The sequence below is a fragment of the Carex rostrata genome, chromosome 20, assembly GCF_964058835.1.
Source record: "Carex rostrata chromosome 20, lpCarRost1.2, whole genome shotgun sequence".
NCBI classification, from domain to species: Eukaryota; Viridiplantae; Streptophyta; class Magnoliopsida; order Poales; family Cyperaceae; genus Carex; species Carex rostrata.
In genome coordinates, this window is record NC_135937.1 from 2,771,315 (window position 1) to 2,792,510 (window position 21,196).

The 21,196-nt window shown below is 35.1% G+C and overlaps 5 protein-coding genes across 5 annotated transcripts in view; 2 read left to right on the forward strand and 3 right to left on the reverse strand.

Moving 5' to 3' along the window:
- The window catches only part of LOC144572159 (protein POLYCHOME-like), a 76,850-nt gene that overhangs the window by 44,309 nt on the left and 11,345 nt on the right, over nt 1-21,196 (reverse strand). The window lies entirely within an intron of this gene.
- Nucleotides 668-2,307, reverse strand: LOC144572158 (protein PHLOEM PROTEIN 2-LIKE A10-like). The gene has a single exon (XM_078321594.1). The coding sequence runs from the start codon at nt 2,168-2,170 to the stop codon at nt 1,007-1,009; it is 1,164 nt and encodes a 387-aa protein (XP_078177720.1). The 5' UTR covers nt 2,171-2,307; the 3' UTR covers nt 668-1,006.
- Nucleotides 10,003-10,783, forward strand: LOC144572489 (uncharacterized). The gene has a single exon (XM_078322081.1). The coding sequence runs from the start codon at nt 10,115-10,117 to the stop codon at nt 10,586-10,588; it is 474 nt and encodes a 157-aa protein (XP_078178207.1). The 5' UTR covers nt 10,003-10,114; the 3' UTR covers nt 10,589-10,783.
- Nucleotides 13,128-14,165, forward strand: LOC144572799 (BTB/POZ and MATH domain-containing protein 2-like). Its single transcript, XM_078322472.1, has one exon. The coding sequence runs from the start codon at nt 13,128-13,130 to the stop codon at nt 14,163-14,165; it is 1,038 nt and encodes a 345-aa protein (XP_078178598.1).
- Nucleotides 18,008-20,381, reverse strand: LOC144572633 (uncharacterized). The gene is made up of 3 exons (XM_078322280.1): nt 19,798-20,381; nt 19,119-19,306; nt 18,008-18,659 (listed from the first exon to the last, which is right to left on the reverse strand). Exons 1-3 carry the CDS (start codon nt 20,318-20,320, stop codon nt 18,285-18,287), a joined length of 1,086 nt encoding a protein of 361 aa, XP_078178406.1. The 5' UTR covers nt 20,321-20,381; the 3' UTR covers nt 18,008-18,284.

A 21,196-nucleotide genomic window follows, 5' to 3' on the forward strand; every position in this document is an offset into this window, starting at 1 on the left:
TTAAATGATACCCATACCCTACCCATTACAGTATCGGTTCCGGTTCGGATCCGGGTCGGATATTAAATTATTAATTTTGTACCCATACCCATAATTTAATCGGTTATATTTTTTAAACCATACCCTATCCAAATTAATCGGATCCGGGTCGGATCCGGGTAATCGGGTAAAAGTAGCACCTCTAAGTACAGTTGTACTGTGCATAATTTATATATAAGTCGCAGCACTTCGACTCTATGATTTTGGTTTACATCAATAGCATATGTAGTATAAATCAAATGATACATCTCACACCAAGAAATTCAAGTGTGGATCAATTAATCATATGTCAATGAAGTAATAACAGTAACAGCACAGAGAGTGTGTGACACAACTAATGCTGCTGTCATAGCGAGTTATAGAAATAGTCAGTAGTTTACATCTAGAAACTTCTGTGATATGCACGCTCTCAGTGAGGGTTGCAATTGGAAGGCCCTTTTAAGATTTTATGTCCAGTCCCCTTTATTTCATTGTGGTATGGGGCCTTTTGATATCAGATAGGTATACCAGGATAGTCCATGATGTTGTGCTCTCGTTACTGTCTGACTCTGTATGTTTCGTTTTTTTTTTTAAATGAAACTGGGTCTATATGACCTTTTAAACCAAAAAAAAAAATAACAGTAACAGCTATTAAAAACAAAACATGGAATATTTACAACTTACTCGCAGATTTAGCATTAAATTCTATTATACTTGCTACAATCCAGAAGAAAATAAGCAGGTCTGACCTAATTAACAAAAAAAGAAAAGAGGAACAGAAACAAGAATCAAACATGGCAGAAATAAAATTCCCAAAATACATTAATAGGTGAATGAAGTATTTTGGGATATGTATATGCAATTATCCCAACAATGATACAGATTATTTTTTACAACAAGAATATTCACCCACTCCCTATTATTTCACCATTCTAGCCTCTTATACTAAATAAGCAAACTTGGAGATAGAGAAAACCCTTACGTGGCATTAAGCTGGGACCAGAACCCTTGTACCAGACATCACATGCATGCACAGAGAAACACAGATCGTCACAACAAGCATCGACTTGGCACTCAGATACTTCATCACCTCCAAAATCTCCTCCCTGATGGTACTTGCACCTGATCTAGCACTTTCAATAACCTTCCAGAGTACAAACTCGAGAAATGACCGAACAGTTTCAAAAGTAACCCGACCCGTAACATCCAATACAAATCTTCTATTACTTGGCACGGCCAGAGTGGAAGAAACTGTATTGACCCACCCGCCTTTGTCTGACTGCTTACTGTAGGAAGGTTTGTCCAACTCAATTTTGTTCAAATTTGACCCCGTACTAGCACCTTGCTTGGTCAACAACACATCATGGGAGGTCTTCACTAGTGTTTCAACTGCACCATTACAAACTGAAACAAGCATTTCTTTCATCTTTTGTTCATGTTTTGGGTTTGTCAGACCTGAGAACACGTCATCAAAGGTGTTCATATGCATTGTCTTATCCAAAAACACTGCCACAGCCGTGCTAACAAATGCTTGTACCACATCAGTAATCGTATCTTTGCATGGCTCACTGCACACCACGTTGACCCACTTCGGAACAGGTTGACTTGATTCAGGCAAACCTGGATCTGAACCTGAATTGGATTTCGAATCAGGGTCCTTACTATAGAACCCAATTACAAGATTTCTTGCGAAGCTACCTGCAACTGCAGATGCAAACCCAGCACCAGAACCTGAGAACACCTTATCCAAAACCTGATCCGTGATGCTCTTAGAGTTGGGATCAGCTGGAGGAGAGGCATGACGATAGCCCAAGAGAACTCCTAAGGTTACAGCTTGAGAAAGCTTTGAAACAGAGGCTGATACCTCACCTGAGTTGGCAAGCCGTGCCAGTTGGCGTAGACTTGGAGGTATCTCTCCCCCAAACCGAAGGAAGCGGTTCAGATCATGAGAAAGGAGTGCCACGGTGTCAGCAGAGAAAGCGGCAGCGTCAGAGATGGAATCTAGGGCTCCGGCAAGGCGCACAAGCGCAATTCTCTTGCGAACGACGGTAGGGTGGTTGTAGAGGCGGTACGCGCCATACCCAGCGGCGACGGAGGCGGCGGCGAAGAATAGTAGACGCCGACGACGACGCGCCAGGTCAACGAGGTCCATGGATGGAGAATTAGGGTTAGGATCGGAGAAAAAATAGAGCAAATGATTTTTAGCAGAGGAGAGGTGTGGAGAGGATATGGCCTGCACGAACAAATGGGAGATTTTTCTTATACTCCTATTTTCCCATTTTTTTTGTTCTATCTCTGGAACCGTAGTTAAGTTGTTGGTTTTGGCCTCTTCGTCGAAGGAACTTGGATCTTCTGTGACTTACATAAAACTCGGATAGCGTCGCGGTTTTGGGAAAAGCTGTAAATGGCACTCACTGATGATTTGTTACATGTAAAATCATATAAATAGTGTAGAAGAAATGAAGATTCCTCGAGAGAAGTGATGTGGATAATGGTGGCAGCGTGCGTGGCTGAGATGGTGAAGAAGTTGCTTATTCGGAAACATCATTGACGGTCAACGGAAATTTTGGGCCTCATAAAAAATGGAATGCAATCCGTTATGGGCCTTTTGGCTTCTTTAATTGAACTTCCGAGTTGTTTTTTAATAGAGAAGTTGGAGAAAAGGTAGTAACAGAAATAAAAAAAGGGACTATCTAATTTATTAACTTTTGGAGTATAGCGTGTAAATTTCACTAAATTTGAATTTATAAATTGGAAATGACTCCTGTAACTGGCCCTTTCTGAGACCCATAATGGAGATGCTAGCTGCTGAATTTTAATTTATAATTGCTTGTGTCAAATACTATACAGATGATATTGTTTTGATTTTAATATACAAAATGTTCAACCATGTGCACTTATCTATTGTTCTTTTGTTTGGGGATTAAAATAAGAAATTACTTAACTGCTTAATATCGTTTTAGTGTTGGTGCCTTACTAGAAGTATGTCATTTATTAATGATTTCTACCTAAAAATAGAATATTAATTTAGTAATTGTTGAACTTCTCTTTTTGTCTCCTAATTTGTATATGAGTTTAATATGGAATTAGATACAATTTCTCATGTTTGACCACACACTTACAAAAATATATAATGATCCACGTTGCATGGATGAATTCAATAGATTATTTTTTTAGTTTATTTTGCGTGCATCAAAGTTCGACAGATAATTAAAAAGTAAATAAATATATCGTCCACATAGAAAAAAAAAAAGTATAATATTTTAACATGTCTTCTAAGGACTCTTCACAACTTCTATCGATTTAAAACTTTTTATATCTGTTGGTTTCAAAAGTTCAAATGAAACGTTATATCACCGATTTTTTTTATTAATAACATTAAATTAATCAAATTAAAGAAATGACATCACTACTATTTGGAAAAAATCAAGTATGACAATTGATTATTCAGGGGAATTATATTTTTTTTTGTAATTCTTTTGGATTATTCAGCGGAATTAGATTTTTTTTTCCTAATTTTGTTGGATTTCTATCCTTAAGAAAAAGCTAATTACGCTAGATTATTCAGCGGAATCATGCATCTAATTTTGCTAAATAATTTAGTGAAATTGGCCATAAATTCCACTTAATAATTCAGCAACAATGTTATTTATAAAAAATTACAAGTAGTGATGTCAGGTTCTTCAATGACATTTAAGTTTTTTTTACTTAGCAAATAATCATTCGTGGGGCAAATTTTTATGTTGATTCTCCAAAGTAAAATGCCAAAATCTTCTTTAACATGCTAAGAAATGATATAAATCATGCCTCCCAATTTAAGTTTCATTCATATTTTATAATACTTTCTTATCCTTTAAAATAAATAAATAAAATAACACGATAGAGAAGAAAAATAGGAGTATTTAAACCTTTGTTCAATTTGTATATAAAAAGTTTATTAGTACCACAGGAAATTCCTCATGTGTATCAATCTAATTAAGTTTTCGATGAAATTTATAAAGATTAATGAGTATTTGAACCATATTTTTCATCCAAATCTTGTAAAATAGTTTTATTTAATAATTAAAAGTTCAAAATCAAGGAGCAAATTGTTACAAGAAATCTGAATTTCTGATCAATTAATTCTAAAACTATCTCAAAAAATATATAAAATATATGATTCGCATAAATAACACACCATATTTGAAGTGAACACTTTGTAATGGATGGAGTTTTTGTTCAAAAGTTTTTGGATAAAAATTCATCTAAAGTCAATTCTAAACTATATATCTTATTCATATTAAAATTTGTATAGACGGTTATGACTGACTTTGGATGAAATTTGAACTTCATCCAAAGGCCTTCAAACAAAACCCAATTCCCTTTGCAATTGCGTGTGCCATTTGTATCAGATTCTTCACCAATATTACTATCAAAGAGGGCATTTTGGATTTTGCAATTCGGCTATACAATTAAGAGACCTCAAAAAGCTCCTCAAGCTTGTGATCGGACTCCTATGATCACTTATTATTTTCTTTCAATCCATTTGACGTCGACCTCCACCTCCATTGGATCTGTTGATGAATAGAGTTGATGCACAATATTTAGAGGATGAATAAAGAGACGACCTCATTGAAAATTATAAATAATAATAATAACAATAATAACCATCATCATCATCATCATCATGAGGAGGAGGAGGAGGAGGAGGAGGAGGAGGAGGAGGAAAGAGAGACCAGAGTCTCGTTCACTAACGCTAACAGAAACAGAAACAGAAACAATACCCTTCATTTAAGAAGTTGCATATTCGGAATCTGAATAGAGGAATTTCTTGTGGATATTAAATAGTTGGGTGATTGACCTTTACTCAAAATGTTATAAAAGTTTCAAATTTGAAAGAAGAGGAAAGGTGGGGTTTTTGTCCGAAGAGCTTTGGATAAAGTTTTATTCAAAGCTGGCCTAAACCGTTCAATTAGTGTCAAAATTCTCACGGGCGGTTAGATTTAGATAACAGTGTAAATTTATAAAGTTCTGAATTATATGCACGAATCTCGATGTATATTAAACAGGTTAGCCGAAACCAAGGATGTTTCTATATCTTTTTTTTTTAATAAATAAAAGCAATCTTAAAATATCACCGCTTGTATTACGAATAAAAATAGAAAATTCGATTAGTGTCAACATTATATACTCCCAATTGTTCGCAGCAAAATAATCAGTCATTGAGTCATTACATCATCAAATTCATCCATCAAACTACTCACCAGAGTTATGCTGCACCATTGTAATCTGTGTAACACCATGCATCAAGACTAGAAGCCTTGAATATCCAGTGTTAAATATAAGTCTATAATTTTTTCAAGCCACATGATCCACCCACACGTATTGGGCCTTGATCCGGCCCACTTGAATATATCCCCTTGTAATCTAAGACAGTTTTTTCAAAATAATTCAAATCTCTCAAGATTAAGCCCACGGGCATTTCAAATCTCTCAAGATTAAAATTTAAAATGTTACTATATCTTTGGCAACGAAATGTTAAAGCCCCTCGAATTCTAGCTATGTATCGATCTTTTCTGATGCAAACTATGATTGTCTCAGTGCTTGAGAAATTAATACAGGAATGGACCTAATATCAAATAATCTGAGCTACTAGTTGGGATTGATTCCACATACTTTTAATTAATCATCGACAGCCAAATATGTAACATAGCAGTGTTGTTTACGGAATAAATTATCTTCCAAGCAAGAAAAATTGGTCAAGTCAAGATCCTCACTTCAAAATAATTCTTTTGTTTATCACACAGTTCAGTTCAGATACTATTTTCAAGAATTAAATCAGCATCTTTTCTTTTCGAAAAGAGACGAGGACTCGTGCCACTGACAGAGACTCTCTGTTACACAAAGAAATGGAGACAAATCAGAGACTCTCGTTGCTGGAGCCTGAAGAGTGAAGACCAAATCACTCAAAGAGGGAGTTCAAGGAGCTCAGATTCTCTATTTCATATCCCTTTCAAGTAGCCTGTTGCATGTCCCTGACAGAGGATTGGCACCAAAGGATTTGGATCCATATAATTTGTCGTAAAGAATTGGCAACAAAGGATTTGAATGCATATGATATGCCTAAACCACGCGCCTTATTCAGTCCCCCCTCTTTTATGACACCGTGTCCGGTTTGTTGGAAGCGGCTTTAATATAGCCACCTATTGCTTCAACCAAACCCTCAGTGCTGTATCTGTGATGTAACGTACCTATCTGTAGTGGGAAAGGGATGTAGTTCAGTGCGACTAGAGGAGCTTGTGGTGTAAACGGATAACGCTACTCAGAGAGAAAAGTCCGTGTATACAGAGAGAATTAAGCAACGCATCAGAATAAATAAAGGTATTCATTGTTTGGGACCCTTTCATTCTGACTTGTGGATGCATGGATGTGTATGAGTGTATCGCTGTCTGATTGTCTAATGGGCCATGGTATTGGGAGCATGATGCCCCTCAAATTTAATACTTTTGCAGATAAATTTTCAAATTTAAAGCGAATTAGAAAGAAATGAGAAAAATAAAGAAGAAAATAAATGAATTTACAACATTTTTTTTGTTCTGTACTAAGTGTGCACTCCAGCTCAGGTGTAGGGTTGTAAATGAGCTGAGTTTGAGCGAGTTATCTCTAACTCGAATTCGGCTTGTTTAATAAACGAGCGAGCTAACTCGAGTTGAGATGATAATAACGAGTTGCAGAGCCAACTCGAATTCAGCTCGTTATCAACTCGAGTTGGCTCGCAACTCGTTTAACCAGTGATAGTATTACAACACAAGTTCAAACTCAACTTGTTATCAACTCGAGTTGACTCACAACTCGTTTAACCAGTGATAGTGTTACAACACAAGTTCAAACATATTTTACACGAATCTCAAAGCACAAATAACAATCTAGATATTCATATTTTATTATTTTGGAATTTATTGTGACTAATACTGTGTAACTTTATGTAACTCGAGTTATAAATGAGCGAGTTGGGGTCAACTCAAACTCAGCTCATTTATTAAACGAGTTGGCCAACTCGAGTTGTAAATGAGCTAAGAATATTATGAAATTAGCTCAATGGAAATCCTTGGGTTTTAATTATCTCTTTAAAATATACATGTGTGTCTATTGATATGCCTCTCATTCAGGGATGAATGTAGAATTTTATCAAGATAAGGCAAGAAATTTTTGAATTGGATTTAAATAATTAATTGGATTTTAACTCATTAGATAATCAAGTACTAGATAAAACATAATATAAAAAAATAGTATTTTTTTACATAATAAAAAATCAAGCAGCGATGAAGGAGCCAATAGTATATCCGTGTTGTAGCTTTTTTAACATAGCAAAGTTATCTCTCTGTGTCACTGAGAGCAGTCTTTTTTTTTCTTTTTTTTCTATGCTTAATTGTGTTAAGTTTCCTGAGGAGCAATAAGTCACTAGTTGGACTATGTCCGTAATTGATTTTGTTTCTTATTTTTTAATTTTTGGGTTACAATTTTGTATTGCGTAAGAGAAATCATTTTTGAATATTAATTAATTAGTGCACATTTCTCTCACTCTAAATTTTGAGTTGTCGCTAATTACTCTGGACTGCAATAAAAGAAGAAATGTGAATCATGGACTATAGATTGTAGTAAAATTATGGGCTAAGGATAGAGCATTTTATTTTCTCAGGATGAGACAAGAATCCAAAATTCAGTATCTTTTTTTGATGGTTGACAGCAAGTTGCCATCAACAAATTTTATAAATAAGAAAAGGTTATGATTACAGATAGCTATTTGTTATTTACACTCTTACAAACAAAAGAAAAAATAAGCAAAATAAATGTATAAATATCAGAAATTAGAAATTTGCCATCCACAAATTAACTTCCAAGACTGTGTCTGCTACCAGTCTCTCTTCCTATCGTCGGTTTCCCGCGAAGGTTCTCTTATTTCTCTCCCTCCATAGTGCACATGACCCCGCCGCCCAAATAGTGCCCTATCGCGCAAAAATCTAGTATCTTAAAAACTATTTTTGAAATTTCAAAATAGCGCAACTGCCTTACTCTAAAATATACTGGGTCCGCCCCTACTCTCATTTTTATAATTATCATGTATAACAAATTTGTAATTAAAATAATTAATTCGAAAATTATGGACTTGACTCTTAATTTTCCTCAATAAGTAGTTCGAAAATTAACAAATTTGTTAAGAAATATATTAATTAAAATTTTAATTTGAAAAAAGAAATTTAAAACCTTCGGAATAAGTGTAAATTCGATGGCATTGGTCTCCTATGATGTCTGTTAAAAAAAGAAAAACAACAACATCAACACCAAAAATCTTGCTTGTTATTATCTACAAAAAATTGGCAGTGGGTTTGTCACGCCGAGAGACGTGGCACATAGTAAATTTCTGAAAAGAGAGAAAATTGAAAGGAAACAAACAAATGTGATAGTGGTTCAGGCCATTTGTCAATCTGGCCTCACTTTTTGTTTCTGCATCTCTGACTTGAACTTTTGTTAGGCACATCCCCACCTTATAATTTGTGCTTCACAGCATGTGGAATTAATATTGTTTTTTTGGGGTTCTTTTAAGTAAATATCTCGGTCTGATTCTGGAATGGAACGAAGAATTAAAAAATAGAAATAATACTTGTTAGAATAAGGTGGGAGAAGAGTGTGTTGTGTGTGGTACTTTACGCGTCTATATACCAAAAAAAAAAAAAGTGCTCTGTAGCTCTCTCGCACACTTGGCACTAAAGAATATAATTGTGACATTTTTTACATTAGTTCCTTTATTTATTAGGCATGGATCGAAATTATTTTGTATATGGAATTCACTTTTCCTTCACATCATTTGAATGTCACTATTAATTTTTTTTTTAAGACAAATATGAAGTCCTAACATTTCAACTTTTAATATTCATCAAAAAATTATTCAGATTTCAAACCCGTAATTTTTTATACGAAGAATACTGTCATTCGTCACTAGATCAAAGACTGATTCTTAACATAAAGATAAGATAAATCTTATGTTTCATTTGTAAGGTTATTCTTCTCTAACAAATTACGACCACATCAGATAAGGGCAATTGGCTTGTGTTGATTTAATTGAAAAAGGCAATAATTTTCATAGCCTCTTATACTCCTTACTCAAGTTATATACCAGTTTAAGAATTATGTTTTAGTTAGAACTTAGGAGAGAATATCACTTGATAATTTTTATGTTAACAACCTTAAAAATATATCTTAATTTTGAAATTTATTTAGTCATGTATGGGTTCGAAACTTCAAATTATTTGTTTTGTTATTGTGTTATTTTTTTTAGCAAATTAGAGATTAGTGAGCATTAAATATAAATATTAAATGTGAATTATAGTGAGATAGATGTTACTGGTTACATGGACTTATATTTTCCAATAAGAAATGTCCCTTTTCTTTTAATTTTGAGAGACTAAATTAGTCAATGAGTGAGATTGGTGCTCAACAAGACTAGGGATTCTCATCATACCCATATTTATATTTTCGGATAATTTATAGAAACAAGCGATGTATTTGTCAAGAGTCAGCTAAGTCCTTTTCCAGGGGCGCGCCGCGCCATTAATCCAATCCGACCTACCCGAGTGTCAGTGGAATTCGTATCCTCTGAGATATCTCAAACTTTGCGTGACTTTATGGAATATCCCAACCGTTTAAATACGTTCTGCACGAATCTCAAAGCACACAAATACTGACCCCCTACATCACCCCCGAATAGGCACCGGACACGTCGGTCACGCAAAAGTTGAGATATCTCAGAGGATACGCACTCGTTTCAGTGCCTCAACTGTCCATTTTCTTCTATCATTCAGTTAGTGCATTTAGAGTGTAACGGGTTACTTCTATATGAAGTTATAACTTACTATACGGAGTTGCACAATTAATTAATAAGGAAAATCAATATTCCTCAGGCAAATCTCTCTTTCTTCTTTCCTCCCCTTTAATGCTCCCTCTTCAAACATTAACACCACCTTTACTATCTCTATTGCACCTTCCATAAGATCTCAAACCCACTTTCCTATTTCCAACAAATCACGCTAGTTAAGGAAAGAAAGAGAGAATAAAACCAATGATGAAGAGTCGCTCGCTCTCTCTACTCCTCTTCTTCCTCCTCCTCGCCACCTCCACTCTCTCCTTCGCAACCCCTCGCACCACATCCAAAACCCAAAACCCCACCACAAAGCCAAACCCTAGCCACAGCACTAACCCTGATACCAGCCTACCTGGTTTCGACCCGGCTGGTGGGTTCAGCATACCAGGCTTCGGTAACGGTAACCCGTTTGGTAACGGTCCGTTTAACGTACCGGGCTTCGCTGGTGGATGGGGTGGCGGGTCTAGTGGGTCCAATGGTGGGCACGCATCTGGAGGCGTGGTGGTACCGTCGGTGGTTTGCTCTGACAAGGGGCCCTGCTACAAGAAACGGGTCACGTGCCCCAAGAAGTGTTTCTCTTCATACAGTCGGTCTGGGAAGAATTACGGAGCCGGTGGAGGTGGCGGCGGGTGTACCATCGATTGCAAGAAGCGCTGTATTGGGTACTGTTAAGTGGGTCCCACAGGGCTCATGTAGTTTTTGTGTCTGCTTTTAATGGTACCGGATTGTTATGTATGGTAAGTTTGATAGCTAGCTACTATAATTAAGTCACATGTACGGTTGGTATGTTAGTATATGAATTATGTATGGATCAATAAAAATGGCTTTGCCATGGTGTGTTAATAGCTTAATTAAATTTTTGAGCTAGATTTGAGGCTTTGAGCGGTGTATTAATTATCTTTGATTTTTTTGAAATACTGATAGAGGCTATCAGATGGGTTACAACAGAATCAAGTGATTCTGTACCATTTTACACGTCTTAGACATCTAGACTAACAATAAGGTGTATTAATTATCACAAGAAAAACAAAATAATGCCAGCTTTTCAAATTAAATTTTTGAGCAGAGTGTTAACGTTTTGGTCCTTCTAATCGCTGTAGTGTTTCAATCGATTATTTAGTCTATCTGATTCTGTAATTTGTTAATGTAAAGCATGCTTATAAAATGGTCGAAAAATATATTTGTGTGATGCATTCTAAAATTCACATCCCGTGTAGTGTATCTCTATATCTCGAATAGGCAAATAGCTGAATCTATGAGCCGTCCGATCAAACATGGAAGGTTGTCCATCGGTGTACCCAAAAATAGGGAAATAAATCTGCTCTTATTCCAAAGAAAGGATTAAGAGGACCATGTTATTCTGATTTCAACCGTTCAAATTTTTCCATACGCGAATCTTAAAGAAAAAAAATCATGTGTGAATCTCACCGAGATCAATGGTTGGGATCAGAATAACAGGTTCATGTTATTCCTTTGTCAGGTTTCTACTGCTTAGTATATAGCTTATGCAGTTGCATAAATGTTGGATCTTTAGAATATATACTCTGTCGTTTGTTGGAGGATATTTGACATCTTAGCAGTTGTAATGTCTGAGATTACCAGTTCATCCTATTTCACGTAGCTGTGATCTGATTTTCACTGTGAGGGGTTGCTATGATCTGCTGACTAGGTTTCTCTTCGTCTTTTTATAAGTTGCACGATCTGCTGCTGTAGTTACTGGTACGGTTACTGTTTGACTGGTACGATAGAGCTGAGAATTCCCTACTTCCCTTCGTTTTTTCCATATTCTTTCGACCCTTTCGTCTTTTAATGATACTGGTATTTACTGGTTAGTTGTTGCTTATCGATCAATACTAGATCAATTGGTACCTTTCCTTCATCCTTTTGTTTTTGAACGCATCGGCATTTGTTGTTTTGATCGAATAAAAGTTGTACATACATGTCCGAGTCAGATGCAGCACTTTGTCCCTTCTAAAGAAAATTTATCCATTATGTGAAAACTGACAAACTGTTCAGTTGTAGTTTGAGAGATTTTGAATCACGGGACTAAGCAAACTTGATTAATAGATGAAAAGGCGAACAACAAATGTGTTTCGTAGCTCATATTATATTGTTGTAGTCTGACTTTATGCGCTGAATTGCATACTCTGCGCACCTTTGTTAAGATGAGAGTTCAAATGTTTCTAATTTTTTTGTCAATGTTATATATATATATATTTTTTAAAACTACAAGTCTACAATAAAATTTAAAAATGAAAATAAAACAATTAAATATGATATGTTCTATTTTCTCTATGCGTACATAAAAAGTCACGATATTTTAATTTATTTTAATTAGTATCAAGTGTTTGTAAAAATACACCGATATAAATAAATTTGAATGTTAATTTTTTAACTTATTAATTCATATAAAATAAACAATAATTTTTTTATGTAGAGAAATAATATAAATTACCTTTAAAATTTTTATTTTAACATATAAATTTAAAAATAAATATTATTTAAAAATTAAAAAGTAAAGACGTATAAATAATTAAATCCTCTGTACATAAACATATACAGCAATTTTTTTTCACAATAATTACATATATAAATCATTTTTAAATAAAAGAACGCTGGGTTAACATAAACAATCCTTTGCTTCTTCCAGAGAACCATATATGACCCGACCCATGCGCCTGCACCAGTACAAGTAACCGCTAAAACCCTAGTCGACAACCGCTCTTCCCCCTCTTTCAGGTTTACTCTCTCATTTTTTTTTCTTTATTTAGTTAGTGCAACTACTTGAGATTTCAAATTTGGTAAGCTAAATTTGAAATTGATCGTCCAGCCCCGACCGATTGAAAGGTTTTGTTAGTTTATTTTTTCTTTTTCTAGAATCTCTTGTCTTGCCATCGGTGTTCTTCCAGTACATTTTGTAATTGTGCAATTGAACGGATTACATTCGATAAAATGCTCAAGTACCATTTTGTCTTCAATGGTTGATTTTTGTATATCCTATTTTTGGTCTAATGTAAAAGAAACCCAGCCTATGCCGAAGTACCGTATTGTCTTCAATGGTTAATTTTACATGTGAACAACTCTGTATTTGATTAAAATCATTGATAAAATGGGTTTATGCTTTGTGTGTGTATGTTTGTTCAGGCCTTTTGCCTATACAAAACTCATGTGTGATCAAATTCTCAGGTGAAGAATTGCCGTTTAGAAAAACATGGAAAGCTCATCTCTTGTGAGAATGAAGAGTGCTTCACATGAATATCAATTTGAGTTTAATTACTACAAGTCGAAGCATCTTCCAATGGGTGAATACGTCACTTCTCCTACCTTTAATTTTGAAGGATATGATTGGGCTGTCCATTACTACCCGCGGTATGATGGTAAAAGTGGCCATTTTTTCTCTCTCAATCTTCTAAGCAAAGCCACAGGTGTTTGTGCAGAGTATTCCTTGAACCTACTCGGTAAAAATGAAACATCTATTGTAATTTTGCCGACTTTGCCCTATACCTTTATTGATGATGGCAAAATACGTGGTAAAATCTTTCATAGAAATGAAGTGAAAGCTTTTATGGATATGCATGGCATTTTTATTATATCTTGCAAGATTAGAGTCTTAAGTGGGCCAAAAAATGTAGTCAATATCAGTTCCGGGGGATTGCACGATCATATGGAGAAATTGTTAAACATGAGTGATAAATTTGATGTGACTTTTGAAGTAGAAGGAAAGAAAATTCCTGCTCATAGATTGATAATGGCTGCTAGATCTCCCGTGTTTGCGGCAGAACTCTTTGGTTCCATGTCTGAAGTTGATATGAAATGCATCAGGATTGAAGATATGAAAGCTGATGTCTTCATGGCAATGCTTAGATTCATGTACACTGATCAGATTTCTAGTGCCGGGTCTGGTGATCTCGGTAAGCTATCTTTTGAGTTGGAATTGGTTCAGGATTTGTTTGTAGCTGCTGATCGTTACGCTTTAGAGAAACTGAAGAAAATCTGCGAAGAGATATTGTGCAATAATTTATCTGTCAGAACTGTTTCAATCACTCTGCTTTTGGCTGACCGGCACAGTTGTCCCTGTCTTAAAGAGACATGTCTTCAGTTTGCTTCCAAACCAGAGAACTTTATGCAGCTTGCGCTCACTGAAGAATACCTACACATGATTCAAGCTTCCCCCTCCCTCCTAGTCGAATTGCGGGAGAAGGTAAATAACTTGTCAGGTGTAGAAAATAAGAAGCAAAGAATTGTATAGTTTTCTGAGTAGATGGATAGATTGTTGTAGATGCTGCCAGTATGTTTAATTTTGTTGAGTAGTCCTTTGTATTGACCCAAAACTATCTTATCCTTTTGGTATATTATCAGGATCTAATTGTGTGGCTTTTGTAAATAAAGTGCTGGTTGCAGAAATGATATGTTATCCAGTGGTAAAGATTGCTTGTTAGAAAATATGCAACTGTTTTAACAAAATGGCCTTTTGAAATTATCATTTTATGACCAAGCTTTCAATATGGATGTGTTTTATTTCAAGTTTATATTTTTCTTTGAAGTGTGATTTAAAACTTCTTTTCATTGAGTGTTTGGTGTTTTGTTGATCAAGGCTTTATGAATTTGACGAGCTTAATTGCTGGTTATCAAGCCTTGACTGGAAATATATATGATGTTTATCAGAAGATGAATTCTTGACATGAAATCTACGCAAGTAAAATGTTTTTCATTGCAGTTGATTTCTGAATTACGTCATTAACAGATAATAGCAAATCAATATCGTAAAATAGCGTATACTATGAATGGCATCCAGCAAATAAAACAAAATTCACATCTGATTATTTGGTCACGTTATTTTTAATTGAAAAATTAACAAATTAGAATGAAGTATCTTTATCTAATTTTATAAGCAATGTATATTATAGTTTCATTGTTTATAAAATAAAAACAATACGTGATACTACAGAAAAAATGTCGTGAGCTGCGTTCCACATTTTACGCACTCAAAACACTAAATTATTGTATATTATTAATTATTAATTATAGCAAGTCATACTCAAAATATATTTCTATAAGAAAAAACTTAACCTGTTAACCATTGCTAGAGTAACAAAAGATCTAGAGAAATAGCAACAAATCCTATTGTTTTCTTTTTAAATTACACAATTACAATTTGAAATTTGACCGCATGTGTTCAAATAATATGCTTTTCATGTTTAGATGAGAACAATGTGTTGAAAAATCATTTTATCTAGGAGACTAGGACAAAATCGTCCGTTAGAAATGTGTCACGTTGGTGAACTCTACATTTACAAAAATGTGAATGATATATAATTTTTTGTGTAGAATTCAATTTACAATACTCTAAATTATATAATAAATCATATATAAATACAAAAAAAATAAAAAATGGGGGTATTTTCCCTATTTATTGTACTCAAGTCCGCCCCTAAGTTCAGTCAACCATTCAACATATTTCCGACTACAGAACTTTTCCTTCCAGAAAGACATTGACCATATGGTCATTGGTTTTGAAGATATTTCTTGAGGAATTATTTTGAATAAGTAATAAACTTTTCGAGGGACCTGAGTGACAATTGACCTGTTTTGCTTATCCTAAATTTAGAAAGTCTTCTTATTATATTCTGGGGCGCTGCACTCATCTACTAATTGAGTAATTGACGAAACAAAGTAGTTATCAAATTACCAATTTGGTAAAGAAAGCAGTCAAAGAATGCGGTCATCGTATGTGACCATTCTATTAATATTGCTTCATAATCTTTTTTTCCTTTTCTTTCCATGGACTAGATAATCATCTCAGCTGGAATCACTATACAAAGGACGCTGATAACAATCCCCGCAGCCTCCACCCTGCATTTATCCCCGCAGATATTGCCAAAAAAAACATGCGGGGACCGCTCAATCATTAATTAGCGTTTAAAAAACTGCGGGTATTTAACTTGAAGCATCAAAGTATTTACCTTGAATTTGTCAGGTATTAACCCTCTGCAACGATCTCTATTTATGAAAGAATAAATCAATCCATTAATTGTCCCCGCACAAAATTTACTTTTTTTTTTAATCGTCTCTGCACAACTGGGGACCATTAAACATGGGGGGACCGCTCAATCATTAATGAGCGTTTAAAAAACTGTTAGTATTTAACTTGAAACATCAAAGTATTTAACTTGAATTTGTCAGGTATTAAACCCTATACAATGATCTCTATTTATGAAAGAATAAATCAATCCATTAATTGTCCCCGCACAAAATTTTCTATTTTTTTGAATCGTCCCCGCACAACTAGAGACCATTAAATAAACAATCCTCTCATCCAATGATAAATACTCTGAGACATAATGATAAATACTTTATGTTACATGAGTAAATACTTTACATTATATGGATAAATACTTTATGTTACATGGATAAATATTTTTCAGGCATACTTGCAACTTTCAGTAAAACATCAATGATAAATACTCTCATGCATAATGATAAATAATTTATGTTACATGGATAAATATTTTGTATTACATAGATAAATACTTCTCAAACATAATTGCAACTTACAGTAAAACATCAATGATAAATACTTTCAGACATAATGATGAATATTCTATGTTACATGTATAAATACTCTATGTTACAAGGGTAAATACTTCTCAGAAATAATGATAAATAATTTTTTGAACATCAATTAACAGATAAGCATTTATTAACGGGGATTGTTATTAGATAACAGTATAATTAATGCGGAGATTGTTTTTAAATGAATAATTAATGCCGGAATTGTTATTAGAGGAAAACATAATTAATGCGGGGATTGGTATTAAATGACAGTCTAATTTAATGCGGGGATAAAATGAAATTTTTAGATAAATTAGTGGGGGGATATATGACAGTTAAGGAAGAGAGAGAGTGCGGGAAAAATGGGAGAATAGGAGTGGGGGGTTTCATATAATTATTACTATACAAAATGGGCGACATCTAAATTCTAAGTCGGGGAATAGGAGTGGGGGGTTTCATATAATTATTACTATACAAAATGGGCGACATCTAAATTCTAAGTCATATATTGCAAATCTCAGAGTTGCCCACCTCGTACTAATCTAATCGTGCGTTTGATGTTACGGTCTAGATTCTCGAGACACGACTCAAGCACCATCTCATCCCCTGCTCCCCTAAATATGAGATTGGATTAGATCTGCAGCTGAATCCATGCGAATGCAGATAATTTATGCAGACACAAAAATGGATAATTCAGAAGATTTCCAGATTGTTATAAATTCCAATCCCAGTACACTATTCCTGCCATAAAAAACAATCCGTTACAATAACCAGGAACCATCCTTAAATAAGAGTCAACAGTAGAACTAGGGTGTTCTTAAGTTCACCAAGTCAAATCCGTCAAATTGGTTTCAAATGACGAATCCGAACCGTTAAAACTCACCTACCTTACGAGTGATGCGTCTACATGTGAAAATTTTAAACATTCAAATTAATTTAGTATAAAGTCAAGTGGTCAAAAAACGTTCAAAAAATGAATGCATTAAAATTAATTTATTAACCTTCTAATTTTGACCGATTGACTTTATATTAGATTAATTCGAATGTTTAAAATTTTCACATGTAGACGCATCACTCGTAAGATAGGCGGGTTTTAACAATTCGGATTCATCATTTGAAGTCAATTTGACGAGTTTTAAACTTGAGTTCACCAAAGGACTTGGTGAACTTAAGAACACCCTAGTTCTACTCGAGAGTCAAACCATCAGTGATATCCAAAACTCACCAAATTAAAATGCCCAATTTTCACAGAAATACCAAGACATTCTCCAAATTTTATGCCAAAGAACCTCAGAAAAATTTAAATCAGGAAGAAGGATTTGAATTTGAATTCACCATAGCCATCCTTACCAAATTCCAGTTGCTCGGTTGTTGGACATGGCTATCTGATCAGTTATTGGACATATGAAATAAAGTACCTTAAAATTGAAGTACAAGAATTTAGTCATCATAAAAAGGAAGTTGTAATAGGTTCTATAATGAGCCTAAACTAATAACTTAAGAATAACGCTAATAAAATTAAACTCAGTGAGGAACATATTAAGGCTGTCAAAATGGAATGCATTAGCAAAGGACCAATTCCACTCAAGGGGAAAATTACACAACATAAACACGGTAGAGAAGGATAAATATACACCTAAGACAACTGGGATTATGATAAAAAAAATTTATACAGCAAGAGAGAGAGAGAGAGACCCTTTCACAAAGAAAAAGACTAATCCACTACAATATCATCTACTTTAAGCCAATCACTTGATTTATTGGACTCTGGACTTGAACCTGTACCTGTACCATTACCACCATTGTCAGTAACAGGTTACTTCTTTCTGAATACAAAATCATCATCATCTTCCTCTAAGTCACTAAAAGATACATCCACCTCCACTTGACCAACCTGACCTGTGTCCATTCTACCGGTACCCGGAGCTGTCTCGTCAATTTCCTCCTCAAACCAGCTAGCGCTTTTGTCTGCAGTCAGCTCTTCTTCGGTGACAGTTTTGTCAATGATCTGTGCTTCCGAGGCATGAGTCAAATTCTCTTCAGTATGTATGGGTAGGATCACTTTCTCTTCTGCGGAAGGTTCTCTGACAGTGGGGACCACGGCATCAGATAATTTTCTTTCTGGTTTCTCAGGTTGGTTGCTCAGCTTGGCATGTGAAGTTTCTAAAAGCATCTCTCTTGCTTTCATTATCTAAAAGAAAGATAACAAAAGTTCTAGCTGTTTTGAAAAATAAACAGTAGTGAAAGAAAATACTCTTATTGATTCCACAGTTAAATACAATTGCTATTAGGCCCAAACTTAACAAAGACATCAATTGAACACTTGGAGCCTCAAATCAATTAAATGATGACTCACTAAATATTAATATGCCCCGAATTTGGTCACAAATTTAACCTCAATTTTGGAACTCAAATAAAAATAAAAGTGATAAAGAAAGTACTCCAGTATCATGATGTAAGGTACTATATGGTGTCGGTTCACTCAATTTTTACTAAGCCCCAAATAGCCATGATCAAACCTTCAAAAACAGTGCTATCCTCCATGATTGGCTTTTGAAAAATAGCAGTAGTCAGAATTTCAATTTGACAAAAAATCATAAAGTTTCAGAACTCAGGTGTAAAATTGGCTGTTTCCATGCATGTATAATACCTGAGGAGATGAAAGGAGCTCTCCTTTGTCCTTATCAAGTCTAGGAAAGAGAAGCAAAAAATAAATTGTCCAAAAGCGCCCTTCAGTCATGCGACTGGGGCAGAGCTCATTTTTCAAGTCTGTTAATTCTGGAACAAGATGCTTGATAGCCAAGATGTGCTCCTCTTGAGCTTCTGAAAGTTCTGAATCTATAACAAAGAAGGATAAAACATATACAACCTTAGATCTTTTGCATACCAAAAGTTTCACTGTATATGATCCAGAAAGTTGTTTGAGCGATTACAATCTTCGATTTTTGGCTACTGACTCAATTAGGACAGTGATCTTGGCAATAGTGCAGTCTCACTGAGTCACAAATCTATTCTGCATCATTTTTTTTTTCTTTTTTCATTGACTTGTTGCTCAAGTGAATGGCTAACTTAAATGGAAAGAGATGTTGCTTACCAAATGAGTGTATAACATAAATTTAGAAAATTGTACTAATTTTAAAATAAAAAAATCTTAGTAAAGTGTTGGTCACTTAATTAAGGGTTAATTCAAGCCAACTGCTGACAGAGTCTCTCCTGCAAACCGGGAGTTCATTGGAGCATAATTCTGATTGTGTTAATCAAGGCTTAATAGGCTTGGTACGGCCTTCATTGTACATATGAAAGCAAGAAGAACCTATAGCGTTACTTACCACCAGCATCAAATTCTGGAAAATCAAGCCATGTTTTCGGATGCATCAACAAATTCTTTACAAAAACGACCACCTCCTCATCCATCTCATCTTCTTTATCCTCTTCTTCAGATCCGAATTGAAGCAACGAGGTAGCCATCTTAGAAACCTCAGTCACTACCTTGGCATTGGAGAAGAGAGAGATGCCGCTCTTGAACTGGTTACCGATCTCAGCAAAATCGCTCTTAATTCCGTCAATCCTCGGAGATCCGGCGATCTCCGCATGATCATCAGAGGTGGAGGATCCAGGGTTAGCGTTTTGAGTGGAAAGCAAGGACGCGACGCCCCAGAATTGGCGGCTCAGGGTCTGGGTGAGATCCGATAAATCCTCTTGCACAGTACGATTGGAGTTATCGGATTCGGACTCCAATTCGGATTCGGTATTGGGTTCTCTGTTTGAGGTGGCTGTGGGTTCTTGTTCTTGTTCTTCGTCGAAGGGAGAGAGGCGGAGAGAGGAGGTGAGGGACCTCGCCAGCCATGACATCGGGCCAGAGAGACTCAAAGAGGAAAAGAGAAAGATGTTATTTGTTAAACCCTTATTATTATTTGTTAAATACTTAAATTACTAAATTAGTATTTACAGGATGAGGTTTTATAATCTCTCCGTTTCTAATAAACAGGAGATTTCCGGTTATTCGTACCACTATTGTAATGAACATATCCAACGACGATAGTAACTACACTGGAGGTAACAGTGGAGAAAGTATCCCTGTTTCAAACTTTTTAATCTGAATCACCACGAATCGCACAGTAGATTTAGATCCAGCTGAACAGCTTATGCACTAAACAAGAAATTAAATTAAAGAAAATAGCGATCTTTACAACGGATCACATCCTCTCCATTACCTGAAAAGAAAATCTTTTACAGTTATCTGATCTGGACCGTTCTTTTTAACATGGAACGAATCTCAAAGCTCAATAATACCGCCCTCTACGTTAGTCCGAATATCAAACCAGCTGAGATTTAATCTCAAATAGTAAAGTGTACTGGATTCTCTACGGTACCAGAGAGGATCTGGATCCATCTTTCCAAGGGGGGATGTGATGTCACATTGTCACATGCGGTTCAGTGGTAAAAGTATAATCAGCGTTTTGTTATGTACTTCTTTGACTCGACCGAGAAAACAGGGGTCTTAAAAACGATTAATGTCCTTTGTACTCATTATCTTTGTTTTGTTTTTTTCCTGACAAACTTTTGTCATTGCTGATTTTAATAAGATTTTTTTGTTAATCCCACTGCTAGACTTCTATGACTTGCCACTGTCATAGAATTCTGTCAAAACTTTAGAACCTATTTGGGCCGGATTTGGGCCTAAAGTTATTAAGACCAGTCGAGCAAGATGGTTTAGATCAGCATTGA

Bases quoted from the DNA above. Each gene is read 5' to 3' on its own strand.
- LOC144572158 (XM_078321594.1), bottom strand. From the start codon at position 2,170: ATGGACCTCGTTGACCTGGCGCGTCGTCGTCGGCGTCTACTATTCTTC.
- LOC144572489 (XM_078322081.1), top strand. From the start codon at position 10,115: ATGATGAAGAGTCGCTCGCTCTCTCTACTCCTCTTCTTCCTCCTCCTC.
- LOC144572799 (XM_078322472.1), top strand. From the start codon at position 13,128: ATGGAAAGCTCATCTCTTGTGAGAATGAAGAGTGCTTCACATGAATAT.
- LOC144572633 (XM_078322280.1), bottom strand. From the start codon at position 20,320: ATGTCATGGCTGGCGAGGTCCCTCACCTCCTCTCTCCGCCTCTCTCCC. The intron at 19,307-19,797 runs GTAAGTAACGCT...TCTTTGTTATAG, and splicing joins TCCAGAATTTGATGCTGGTG to ATTCAGAACTTTCAGAAGCT. The intron at 18,660-19,118 runs GTATTATACATG...TCTTTCTTTTAG, and splicing joins AGCTCCTTTCATCTCCTCAG to ATAATGAAAGCAAGAGAGAT.